We start from the raw sequence: 13,547 nt of genomic DNA on the forward strand, positions 1-13,547 counted from the left end.
GGAAGAAGTAACGCTGGAAGCCAGAGGCATTTCCGAGCCAAGGGACCCAGAGGAACCAACGCCCAAGGAGGTGGATTTTACTTCATTTAAAGGCTAAATATGGTTTCTGAAGAAGGTGTTGAACTGTGACGTAACCCATCGGCTTGACCAGCAATTACAGCATCAGAATAATTAAACCTGCAGATAACGGACCGGTTATCACTTACTGCATCCATCCCCTCCTTTTACAGGAAAATAAGCGTCTGCTCAGGAAGGGACAGGCAGTACTGCCCAGGTCATGCCGCTGGCCAGCGCGACGGCCGTCCAGACGAGGGGTCCCGCGCCCCGTCGGCCCCAGCGCTGGGCTGCCCAGCCCGTCAGCTCCGTCCTGATGAAGCGGCGGCAAGCGCTGTGGCTTCTGTCTGGGCCCCGTCCCGCCCCGCCCTAGTGACCAACTCGAAAGGCCTTCGCAGCGGTGGGGGAGAGGGGCACCCTTAAAGTCACCCCCAGACGCTGCCACCGCCTGCCACGCTGAGGAACCCGTGCGGCGAGAGGCTTCTTGGAGGTGGGTTCTTGGAGTCTGGGAAATGAAAACTGCGGTCCTGCGAGAAGTGGTGCCAAACGGAAAGCGCAGGGCTGGGCTGCCCACTAGACTCCGGCGGGTGCGCCGGCGGGCGACGGGGAGACACTCGCACCAGAAAACCAGCGATGCTCCCTGTGCTGCAGCAAAGCTGCGCTTCTGAGCCGCTGCCACGCGCTGGGAAGGGCTCCAGCCCCACGTCCTGGGCGCCGTGATCCTGGGCGATCCAAGGCCTCAGATCTCCCGAGTCTGACACTTCGTGACTGAAATCGCAGGGCTAGGAGACATCCTTGCCGTCGCAAGGAGCTCACCACCAGCAGCCTGTGCTCACGTGGGCTCGGCGTGTGAATTACAGATGGTAATTTAGAGATTAGACAGTGACTTGCAACATCACCACATCACACCTGTCAGAAAACTAACAGGAAGAACTGGAAACACCGGGAAAGATGCACATTGCAGCTCTGTGACATGACCTCGAGAAAACTGAGAGCTAAAATTTACCGAGCAGAAAACTATCCGAAATGGCTTTGCTGCCCTCTGGTGTAAGTTTCCGGGAGCTTCGCCGAAGCACCAAGGCCGCAGAAGGGGCGGCACCTCGGCGCTTCCTCGGGACGCCGCGCCCCCGCGCCCCCCGCGCAGACACGGCGCTGCGGCCTCCGCGTGGGCGCGGAGGGCCGGACACCGTCCCTTCGGACCTCCGGACGCGCCCCTGTCGCGCTGAGCGGCCTTTCCTCGCACGTCAAACGAGGGCGCTCGCACCACCCACCTCGCCAGGCGGCAAGAGGCCGCGGGGCCACGCGTGGTGGATCCAGCGGGGCCCCCAGTCATCCACTGCGGAGCGAGACACCCTCCTCTCGTCCTCCCAGCCCTCCCACCACTGACTAGCATCCCTCCCCGGCTCCCGACGGCGCGGCTTCAGTACCCAAGCAGGCAGGGGCGCAGCGGAGCAGACGCCATAAGGAGCCTGCCCGGCGCCTCAGGACAGACCCGCAACTCCCAGTGACAACAACGGGACCCCAACGGGACCTTCTCCTCCAAGCTCCGCCTGGGCACACGAAGCGCGGAGCCGGAGGCCTGTGCCGACGCGTGGCCTCGGGGTGAGCGCCTCGGGACCCCAGGGACCCCAGCCAGGACGCGCTTTCCTCTGTGTCCACGTGTCACACACGTCTTCTCTTCTCTCGCCTCCGAAGAAGACCGATGTGCCGGGTGTGGGCTGGGACGCGCTCTGGAAACAGAGTGAGCGACACAAAACCCAGGCCCGCAGTCCTCTCTCCCCCAGGGAGGAGGCTCCCGCCCGGGCGAGAAGCAGGACGGACGGTGGGTGGACAGGGATGGGGCGCGAGGTCCCCACCAACAGGAAGGGCAGCGGGAAGGGGGCCAACTCGGCAGCGCCCAGACAGACGAAGGACTCAAGACCCAGAAGCAAGAGTTCTCAGCTCAGTTGCATCCTTTTATAAGAATTCGTTTTCATACAATTCCATAATACTTAATGAAATTTTAATTACTTTAATCTTCCGAAATAACTGACCCCAGGATCTGGCTTTACACCCCTTGCCCTCAGCCCGACATGAGAGGGGGTGGGCCCCCCAGGGACGCGTTCAGACCCACCCAGCCTGTCCCCGCGTCTGCCCGGTGCCAGGCACAGGCTAAGAGGAGGCATGGGGCCAGGCTCCCCACGTCTCCATGCCGGACAGCAGCGTGTGGTGGGAAACGACGTTCTAAAGCCTAAAGCATAAACACAGACCCCGTTAGTAAATTAAATATCATTGTGATCCATGGTTTTCACACGGGACACACCACCTGCTTGTGCTCTCAGAGGTCAGGTCCTCCAGGAGGGAATTTTAATTTAGCACCTAATACTGACCACAATCAAACTATCCAGAACACACTTCTCCTATTTCCCTTAGACGATGATGGAAACAAAAACCCACTTTCCTGCCTTCCGGGTAAACGCTGAGAGACCAATCCTATTTTCAAAGCTGAACCGTATGCCCATTAACCAACTACCCGCATGGGGCAAAATGCTGTGCTGATAACAAGAAAGGGGGCTAATGATGACTCTTTTCCCCAAAATGGAAATAGAGCCCATTTTAAAATGCAGGCTGGACTATCTACTGCATTTTCTTAATTCAGCAGAAGCCCTTTTACCAACAATAAAATCCACAGAGAGACGTCCACAACCAACGCAATCACCGTGGACACCCATCATGGGGGTTGCCCGGTGTACGTGCACGAGGGGCCCTAAAGGCGCACTCCCGACACAGGCACTGAGCCCGGCGGAGCCACGGGCCGTCCTGGAATTACATGGGCTAGAGGCTGGGTGGGTGAGGAAAAGAGACGCTGCAAGAAGCATGCCCCCCAGGCCCTGGTCTGCCCTTGGGAAGGGCCACTCCTTCCCTCTGTCCGGAGCCGGCTGCAGACTCTGGGAAGAGCTGAGGCCGGGAACCGGAGAGAGGCCGGGGCGTGCTCATCCACTGCCGGGTGTGGCCTCCCCACCGGCTGGGGCCAGTGACCCCTGGTTCCTCCTCTATAGTTCACAAAAACACACAGACTAGTGAAAGATATTTTGTTTTTTCGGTTGTTGTTACAATACCTACCAAGTGTAAGGTTTTTTGTGTTTGGTTTTTTTTGGTTTTTTTTTTTGCGGTACGCGGGCCTCTCACTGTTGCGGCCTCTCCCGCTGTGGAGCACAGGCTCCGGACGCGCAGGCTCAGCGGCCATGGCTCACGGGCCCAGCCGCTCCGCAGCATGTGGGATCCTCCCGGACGGGGGCACGAACCCGTGTCCCCTGCATCGGCAGGCGGACTCTCAACCACTGCGCCACCAGGGAAGCCCCAAGTGTAAGTTTTGAAGCAAGCAGCACCAGGAGTCTCACGAAGAGGGGCGAGACCTCAAGGTTTAGGACCAGGAACCTACAGGTCCCAGTTACAAAGCCAAAGAGGCAGTAATTTTAACATCATTGTCCTCATCTCAAACCTACTTGCTTAAAAAAGTTCTTTGCCTTGTTCCGTTCATAAAAATGTTTATTTACAAATGCTACTAACTTCCAAACCATGTTTCTGTCCTGTCTGTAAGACGACTTCACTCCCCCAAAACCTCGGGGCCCCTGCCACAAATATGCCCGCAGTTCCGGTCTCACAAATTACACTCACCCTTCTTGGTCTAGCGGAGCTCAGTGGAATCTGGTTTGTTAAATCTCATCATTTCATTCCCCAGTTCAAGCCATGGTTCTAGTCTGTCCTCGTCTTGAAGGGAACGAGAGTTGCACTTAGCAACTAATAACAAGACCATAATGAGGCTGAACCATGCCCCATAGGGTTAAAAGGCCTGTCCAGAAACCATGCCCACAGGGTTAACAGCAATGGGTGACCAACAGAAACCCTCGAGCTCGTCCTACAGAACAGCAGGTGAGGGAAGAGCTGGTCAGGACCCTCACGGGTAACGCGTCCCGACCAAGCTCGCCTTATCTTTGACTCCCTAGCCAGCTCTATAGATAACGCCTCTGACGTACGGGTCCCTTGGTTACTGGGGCTTCAGTCCCCACCCTTGGGGAGCGAATCTGAGATGTGCTCTCCCGTCTCGTCATGAATAACCCCATGGCATCTCAGCGTCTGGCAAACGGACCTAGTTTGGTAACAAGACCCACTCATAAATCCACATGAACTAAAATTCTACATTTTACCTGAAAAAACAGCAGATCGTCATTGAAGACCAGGGACAAGTGGTTGACTACGCCATAGGCCAGCTGCTGTCCATCTCCTGCTTAAAAACGTGAGAGGAACTCCTTATAAATCATAACTCAGAGGAGTCACACTTGCAGCAGATAAAATGTAGAATCTCCGGTTAACCTGGTGCTCATTTTCTCAGGTAGTGAGTAAACCCGAAACAGGTAACAACAGTCTGCCCATCCCCGGGCACCAAGGGCCCGCCGGGTGCCTCACGTCGTGGCCCGACTTCTTCTACAGCGAGGAGCCTGAGGGCGGGGAGCCAAGGGTCACGCCCAGGACGCAGGTCTGAGCCCAGGCCACCCACTCAACGGCTCTTGAGAGGCATATGCTCGGCTAAGCCATTCCATGTGAACAGTTCCCTAAAACAAGGGAGAAATCAGTTGTAGATCCAACATTCAAACTTGAGGGCCCACTTTTTAATCAAACACTCTGTAAGCAAGCATGTTGAGTATCACAAAAATATTCAGTTTACCGATAACACTACATGTCTAATTTCCTACAATTATTCAAAAAAATTCTTTGGCTAGAACTATATGAAAAACAGAAGGAAGTCAGCACAGTTATAAATAACCGTAAGCTTTAGGGATCTGCTCTGCACAGATGGCAAGCACTCATGGAGGTCAGGGTGAGGGGGTGCTGGTACACAACAGACCCTGGGTTGGGAGCAAAGGCATGTTCTCACCTGTAAGCAAATCTAGGGAGCAGAAATGACGTTTACTTCTGAAGAGAAGAGCTCAGAGTGAAGCTGCCTGGATGAAAATTGCCTCCCGACTTCTTCCAAACTTCACCGAGAAAATTGCTGAGGTCCCAGAAAGGAATTAAAGGCATTCTGATGCACTTGACATCACGGTGCTGCCACGAGGCCAAGAGTGCCCGGCCCTGCGTGCCCTACTCCACCTGGGGGAGGAAGGGCTCAACCCACTGAGGAACCAGAAGACCAGGCCTCCAGGGGGCAGCTGGTGGCTATTCTGCAGATTCCCTTTGTCTATGAATAAGCCTCTATGTGCAGCCCTGGAGCTTATGGAGGAGACGGCCACACACACGGAGTGCAGACCTGGACCCACTGCTCGTGTTGCGGGAACTGCAACGCACACACAGACGCTCTGGGCTAATTCTAATAACGTTCCAGGGGAAGTGAGTTTTGATTTTAATCTCGACTCAAACACTGTCATATAACTTCAAGTAACCAAGATTTAAAAAATCTGTTTAAAATGAAACAGTGGGCAGAATAAGAGACTCTTACAAATGCAGAGAAGCGCGGCTCCGGCTGGACTGTGTACCTGAATCCTGAACACAGAGCATGGCAGCTCGGTCGTGGGCCACGGCAAACTGCCTGATGAGCCTGCTTGACAGAGGACTGTCCAAAGGGTACTCCTCACTTCAAGGAGGATAAGAGAAAATAACTGAGATAGTCCGAAGTGGCGTTAGAAATAAAAAATAAACCAGAAACAAGGTGAAGGTTTCCCTATTTACATGTATAACTTTACTCCATAACATTTGTATATATGTTTACATAAATGTATATATATATATATAAACTCTTATTCAAAACCATGAAATACCACCTATATGCTGCCTACAAGAGACTTACTTCAGAGCTAAAGACATACACAGACTGAAAATGAGAGAATGGAAAAAGCTATTTCATGCAAAGGAAACTACAAGAACACAGGAGTAGCAGTAATCGTATCAGACAAAACAGACTTTAAAACAAAGGCTATAAAAAAAAACAAAGAATGGCATTATATAATGATAAAGGGAGCAATACAAGAGGATATTATACTCATTAACATATACGAACCCAATACAGGAGCACCTAAATATATAAAGCAAATATTAACAGATATAGAGGGAGAAATTGACAACAATACAATAATGGTGGGGGACTTTAACACCCCACTGACATCAGTGGACAAACCATCCAGACAGAAAAGCAATAAGGCAACGTTAGTCTTAAATGACACAACAGAGCAGTTGGACTTAGTAGATATCTACAACACTCCATCCAAAAACAGCAGAATACACATTCTTTTCAAGTGCACATGGAACCTTCTCCAAGATAAATCACATGCTGGGCTACAAAACAAGTCTCAACAAGAGACTGAGGACACAAATTCTATCAGGCATTTCTTCCAACCACAATATCATAAAACTGGAAATCAATTACAGGAAGAAAAATGAGAAAAGCACAAACATGTGGAGACTAAACAACATGCCACTAAAAAACAAATGGGTCAATAAAGAAATCAAAGAGGAAATCAGAAAATACCTCAAGACAAATGAAAATGGAAACACAACTTTCCAAAATCTATGGGATGCAGCAAAATAAGGTCTAAGAGGGAAGTTTAAAGTGACACAGACCTTCCTCAAGAAACAAGGAAATCTCAAGTAAACAACCTAAACTTCCATCTAAAGGAATTAGAAACAGAAGAATAAACAAAGCCCAAAGTCAGCAAAAGAAAGGAGATAATAAAGATCAGAGAGGAAATAAATAAAATAGAGACCAAAAAACAATAGAAAGGATCAATGAAATGAGATTTTTTTTAAAAGATAGAACAAAATTGACAAACCTTTAGCCAGACTCATCAAGAAGAAAAGAGAGAGGACCCAAATAAACAAAAACAAGAAATGAAAGAGGAGAAATTAAAACCAATGCCACAGAGATAGAAAAAAACATTAGAGAATCCTATAAACAGTTATATACCAACAAACTGGACAACCTAGAAGAAATGGACAAATTTCTGGAAACATACAATCTTCAAAACCTGATTCAGGAAGAAATACACAATCTGAATAGATGGATCACTAGCAGTGAAATTGAACTTGTAATTTACAAACTCCCAGCAAACAAAAGTCCAGGACTGAACAGCTTCACCGGGGGAATTCCACCAAACATAAAAATAGCTAATACCTATCCTTCTCAAACTATTCCAAAAACTTGAAGAGATGAAACATTCCCACATTCATCTACAATGCCACCATTACCCTGATCCTCAAGCCAGACAAAGATACTACAAAAAAAATTACAGGCCAGTATCACTGATGAATATAGATGCAAAAATCCTCAACAAAACATATGCAAGTTGAGGGCTTCCCTGGTGGCGCAGTGGTTGAGAGTCCGCCTGCCGATGCAGGGGACGTGGGTTCGTACCCCTGTCTGGGAGGATCCCATGTGCCGCGGAGCGGCTGGGCCCATGGGCCATGGCCGCTGGGCCTGTGCATCCGGAGGCTGTGCTCCACAGCGGGAGGGGCCACAACAGTGGGAGGCCCACGTACTGCAAAAAAAAAAAAAATATATATATATATATATATATATATATATATATATATATGCAAGTTGAATTTAACAATGTATAAAAAGGATCATACACTATGATCAAGTGGGATTTATTACAGGGATGCAAAGATGGTTCAGTATTCACAAATCAATCAATGTGATACACCACATTAACAAAAGGAAGGCTAAAAATCACATGATTATCTCAATAGAAGCAGGAAAAGCATTTAACAAAATTCAACATCCATTCATGATAAACTCTCATCAAAGTTGGCATAGAGGGAGCATATCTCAACATAACAAAGGCCACTTACGGTAAACCCACAGCTAATGTCATACTCAAAGGTGAAAAGCCTGGCTAATACAAAACACCAAAGAATCCCTGCTGGTGCGGATATGCTGGCACCGAAGCTGGGTAAGGAAACGTCAGTGTGCTTTAGAAATGTACATGCAGGGACTTCCCTGGTGGCACGGTGGTTAAGAATCCGCCTGCCAATGCAGGGGACACAGGTTCGAGCCCTGGTCCAGGAAGATCCCACATGCAGCGGAGCAACTAAGCCCATGCACCACAACTACTGAGCCTGCGCGTCTAGAGCGCGTGCTCCCAAACAAGAGAAGCCACCGCAATGAGAAGCCCATGCACTGCAACGAAGAGTAGCCCCCGCTTGCCACTACTAGAGAAAGCCCGTGCGCAGCATCAAAGACCCAACACAGCCAAACATAAATAAATAATTTTAAAAATTAAAAGAAATGCACATGCAAGACACAGACGTAGCATCATGTCTGAGATTCACTTTAAAATGTGAAACTCTTTGGGCTTCCCTGGTGGCGCAGTGGTTGAGAGTCCGCCTGCCGATGCAGGGGACACGGGTTCTTGCCCTGGTCCCGGAAGACCCCACATGCCGTGGAGCGGCTGGGCCCGTGAGCCATGGCCACTAAGCCTGCGCGTCCGGAGCCTGTGCTCCGCAACGGGAGAGGCCACAACAGTGAGAGGCCCACGTACCACAAAAAAAGAAAATAATAAAAATAAAATAAAAATAAAAAAAATAAAATGTGAAACTCTTCAGCAAAGGGAAACAAGAACAAACTTTTCTCACAATAAGTCTACTCTGTGCTGGCCACTAAAGAACCACCACCAGTATTTTTCATGTTTTGAATTCCTATGAATTATACCCAACTCAGGAGAAGAAATGTCAGCACATTCCCCACCACAAACACCGTGTGAAAACACGCAAGAGGCACAGAAAGGAAGGAGTGAAGGAAGAAGAAAACGCTGAATTTGCACTTCGACGAACGTGAATTCACAAAACGACAGAGCGAAGCTAAACAAAGGTAACTCAGACAAGGAACCCCTCTGCATTTTGTATTTCAGACTACATTACACTAACCAGATTGTTTGTGAGTAGCCGGCTTAGTATTTTTTTTCTTAACAAGTCCAAAATACAGCGGAGGAGTCGATAAGACACAGGAGCTAAAATAAAAACACAAAACCGGTCTATGAGAGCAAACTTATATGACGGAGTTATTTCAAGGAGACGTGCAACTTAAAGGCAGTTTTGGACGATTAATTCATGCAGATACAGGTGTGCAGCATTTGGAAGTGAGGAAAACGTCAAGCTTATTCTTATCCTGCTAAAAAATGAATTCATATTTTTAATAAAAGTCCTGTTGTAAAGTCTACCTTCTATCCTGAAATAAAATAATGTTTCACATGAAAATAAACCACAAGCCATTTACTTTTAAACAAGATAGGAGCCATGGTGTGAGCAATAATTTCTTTATTGCTGGTATAGCTGGGAGTTTACTAAACTTTACTTCTATTTCTTAAGATAAAAAGGAATCTAAATTCTCCCGAGTGATAAACCCACACGTACACATCCTTCCTGAAAGACTGTACCGGGGCGGCACGGACAGATCCCTTCCCACACCGGGGCGCTGCTGAGACCTCACCGGGGTGGCGGGGTTGACTTCCACCAGGGCCATCTGATTTTCGAACATGGATGTGAGCAAGCAGAAGGCCTGCACGGACCGGTCGTGAGAGAATTAATGATGAACTCGAACTGTGGACGCAGCTTTAGCTGTGCTGATCGTCACGCTGCTTGCAGGGCCCCGTGTGATCCCCTGAACTCTCACACCCACAGTCTCAGTAAGCAGCCACTACAGCGCCGTTGGGAGAAAAGAAGGATAAACCACAGTACAGACAGGTGCACTGTGCAGACTCTACGCACAGTGAATGGCCTACGACTGACCTCACGACCACCACTGGTTTTGCTCATCACAGCACACGAGCCAGCAACTTGAATGCGGAGGCTCCTGAAATCTTAATTCCCAGCAAAGAGGAACAAACAAGCAATATGGCAGGGGTGCTCCCTGCCTTCTCCCTGAGTGCCTGCTGCACACAGGCTGGGGCCGGGGGCTCGACCTCAGGACACCAGGACATTAGGAGGGAGCAGACAGGCCCTGCCACTGGGGCCCGCAGCTCAAGGCCCGGCCCATGGAGAGCCGACCCAGCCCAAGCCCGCGGACTAAACACATAACACGGCTGTGAAAGTGCTGGGAAGCGCAGCGTCCCTGTGAGAACACAGAGCCGGGTCTAGGGGACATCCAGTTGGGTCTTAAAGGATAGACCAGTGGGATGGGGGGCAGGCGTGGGCACTGAGGCCAGTGGAGGCTTGGAGAGTTCAGGGACCGTCACATAAGCGGACAGATGAAAAGGGAGGGGTGACGTCCCACGAGGAGGTGAGGTGTGGCCTGGGCCCCACCCCTGGCCGGCCAGGATCCCTCAGAGCGCAGGGTGCAGGCAGCCGGCTCAGAAGTGGCCTCGGCTGTAGGGCCCACGGGGGGCCGGGGGGGGCGGGCAGGAGTCGGTCATCCCTGCAGCTCAGCGGACACCAGGAGGGGCGAGGAGACGTCGCTCAGCCTGACAGGTGTGAGGGTGACCAGGCACCACACCAAGGCTGCGGCGAGAACACAGGCAGAGCCGACTTCAGGGTCCCTGACGCGGCCTGGCCGAGCCCCAGGACAAGGAGGGAGGGCGCCGGGCTGCCAGCGGGACTGGGGACACCAGGAGAGGCCAGGGCAGCGCAGCGGTGACCCGCCAGCCTGGTGAGAGCAGCTGGCGCTGGGGACCAGCGCATCTTGTCCTCCTCACCTCTGACCTCCAAACGCAGCAGGCAAAGCAAAATTTTAAAGTTACACAAAATTCACACCAAAGATCCTTTGAACGTAGGTCTTACCCTTGCAACGTAAAATGGCCTCCAATTCAAAGTCTGCCAACTTAAATATGAATAAACCCGCTGAGCTTCCAGTCCGCAAGCAGCTGGCATTCTCAGAAGAAAGACTAATTTTAAAAGAAAAGGAGAAAAAAGTGTCCTGATCTTCCTCAGCTCCAGGGCACCGAGAATTGCGCTGGATCCACGTGAGAGGAACAGGTGACACACAACCTTGGCGACCTGAGGGTCCCTCTGCCTGTGTCCCAGGAGGCCAGTCCGATCACTTATAACCTCTCAGCACATCCCAGGGTCTGGGTTTCCTAGACACCCACTGTCCAGGGAAGACAGGTAGCTCAAAGGGCCACAAGCTGGGCCCAACTCAACTCTGGACGGAGGTTTTTCTCCCCCCTGACGTCACAGGAGGTCAGCACATCGGCCCCCGCGAGACCCCACACAGGTGGGCTTCCCCGTGGGCGGGCTCCACGCCTGTGTGACGGCTGCACAGAAGACCCTGCCGGGTGGTGCTGACAGACTGGAGACTGACCGATAGCAGCGTGCACATCAAGGCACACACAGATCTGCCATTTCTTCTTCGTTTTTCCGTTTACAAACTAGATGCAGGCTGTAATCTGATTGATCAGCCGCCTCCGGTTTCACCACCTGGACTCAGAACGGCTCCACAGACACCTCTGTCCCACATGCGCTTTGGGCATGAAGCCAAACAGCAGCCTCAGCCACTGCCCAGGCTGTTCTCGGGTCCTCAGCCTCCAACACCAGCCCAGGGAGACCAAGCGAGTCTGAGCAGAAGTGGGATCACTGCTCCCTGAGGGACGGTGGGGACCCAAGGCCTCAGACCCACTAGTCAGCTCAAGTTCAGGCCAGGCGCTGTTCCGGAGCAGGCAGGGGCACCTGTGCAGAGACACGACTGCCTGCTGCGCAAGCACAGAAGGGCTGCAGCCGCACCAGCAGCCTCCTCAGGTCTCCCACCCCAGCAGGACCAGAGGCTGCTCTTTAGTCATCTCCAGAGCTCTCCAAACTCTGTGTGGAGCCAAGGGGAATGAGGTCACGACATCACCCTTTGCCCTATTGCAGAAGTCAAGATCTGCCTAGATTTGGGGGAAGAAAATTAATCTCGCTTTTTTAATTAAATAGACTTAAAAATAACTGGCCGAGATTATCAACCTTAAGACATAAAATATGCAGTCCTAAGAACACTTACGGTTATGTCAGACAAAGATAATTCGCTTTATTTTAATCATTCTAGAAAAAAAATGAACCTAATTTAGGAAGGAGGCTTTCTCCATACGGCCGTGGTGGAGTCCATGGTACTTACAATCCACAGTCACAGGGCGCCAGGCTCAGGACAGGAAGTGTCACTTCAATCTCTTCTCCTGTGTCCGGTGCCTTTGTGGAGGGAGGCTGACTGTCTTCTACGGACAGAATTACTGACAATCTGAGAGGCGACATTAAAATGATGTCAAGGTCAAGGCTAACAGCTGACCCAGTGGGATGCTGTAGGAAATGCATGTTGCTGGAAAGCTCAGATCACAAATCAAGAAAAATCCTTAGGCTTATACATTATAAAGCACAAGGTTAGAAATAAACATTAGACCCTATATCATGAGGCCTGTAGGGAGAGAGATGGAGTCTCAAGGATAGATCCACAGAAAGGGGGTGAGGAGGAAATGGTCTACTTAGAGATAACTGTGAATTCCTAAAGTGGGCTTATTACTTCATAATAAATGAGTATTTACACAAGAAATAATGAAAGCCAAGGCAAACACATTAGGAAAAAATAGATCTAATGGATAAAGGCAATTTCTGACCTACTTTAAAAAGAAACAGCTTACAGCCATTTACCTATATATATATATATATATACATATATCACAAACTGAAAGAACACCAATCATGATAAATCTGAAGGCGAGCAGAGCAGAGACACACCTGCTGTAACAAGAAAATGAATCGACGCAGGTGCCTAGGAAAGAGAATCCACAGAGGGATTAAACAGTAAAACCAGTAGTTTCCCCAGCTCCTCCTGGGGCAGAGTGGCAGATACTCGGGCACCTGGTGACGGGGACAGGCGTGGGGAGGGAGGGGTGACGAGCGGGCTCAGTGGAAAAGCCGCGGACCCCTGGGCAGCCCCCGCTGTGACACTGCCAACGGGCTGGAGAGCCGCGGCCCGCTGTCCACTAAGACAGGCCTCCACCCGCCCCACCCCGCCGCTCCCACAGGACCGGCCTCGCCCTGGACCCTGGCTTCTCCTCCCTCTCCCTCCACCCCCTGCTGGGGAGGGGGGTCGCTGTGGGCCTGAGCCCCGTGGGCGGGTCTGCAGGGCATCACCTGGCCAGCTGCATGGCTTGGACTCCACCCCCCTGGTGCGGAAACTCTCTCTTTCCTCAGGTCAACGTGTGTCACGCAGCGATAATGGTGTCCTTCCACCAAAGCGAAGGTCCGAAGCTGGAAAAGCAAAACACGTCTAGACACGCAAGAACACGTGTAGACACAGGACTCTCACCAGGTGGTCGGATGCAAAGCAGGAAGCCAAGAAGAGTGAGCAGGGAGCCGACAGGGTGAGAGGCGGCGCCCTGGCTGCTCTCCTCTGGCCTCCAATCCTTCCCTCCCTCATGCCCCCACCCGGGGGCGTCCTCCTAACGGCACGTCGGGGGGGCAGTGCCGACTTGAGGTGCAGACACAACCCAGCGGTCACTGTCTTCTGTAAAACACTGGACCAAGCACGATGTGCTCCTGTCCCCAGCGCCACACGC

The 13,547-nt window shown here is 51.1% G+C and overlaps 1 protein-coding gene across 1 annotated transcript in view; it reads right to left on the reverse strand.

Moving 5' to 3' along the window:
• Nucleotides 1-13,547, reverse strand: part of WDR27 (WD repeat domain 27) — a 36,576-nt gene that overhangs the window by 12,152 nt on the left and 10,877 nt on the right. The window contains 13 exon segments of the mRNA XM_029223556.1: nucleotides 629-822; nucleotides 1,131-1,390; nucleotides 1,725-1,784; nucleotides 4,242-4,318; nucleotides 8,953-9,035; nucleotides 9,462-9,583; nucleotides 9,700-9,884; nucleotides 10,801-11,050; nucleotides 11,433-11,685; nucleotides 12,110-12,315; nucleotides 12,839-12,846; nucleotides 13,123-13,173; nucleotides 13,176-13,239. Coding sequence (XP_029079389.1) covers nucleotides 629-822; nucleotides 1,131-1,390; nucleotides 1,725-1,784; nucleotides 4,242-4,318; nucleotides 8,953-9,035; nucleotides 9,462-9,583; nucleotides 9,700-9,884; nucleotides 10,801-11,050; nucleotides 11,433-11,685; nucleotides 12,110-12,315; nucleotides 12,839-12,846; nucleotides 13,123-13,173; nucleotides 13,176-13,239 — 1,813 coding nt within the window.

Source organism: Monodon monoceros, unplaced genomic scaffold (assembly GCF_005190385.1).
Source record: "Monodon monoceros isolate NGI ecotype Baffin Bay Population unplaced genomic scaffold, NGI_Narwhal_1 Super_Scaffold_15, whole genome shotgun sequence".
Classification (NCBI taxonomy): domain Eukaryota; kingdom Metazoa; phylum Chordata; class Mammalia; order Artiodactyla; family Monodontidae; genus Monodon; species Monodon monoceros.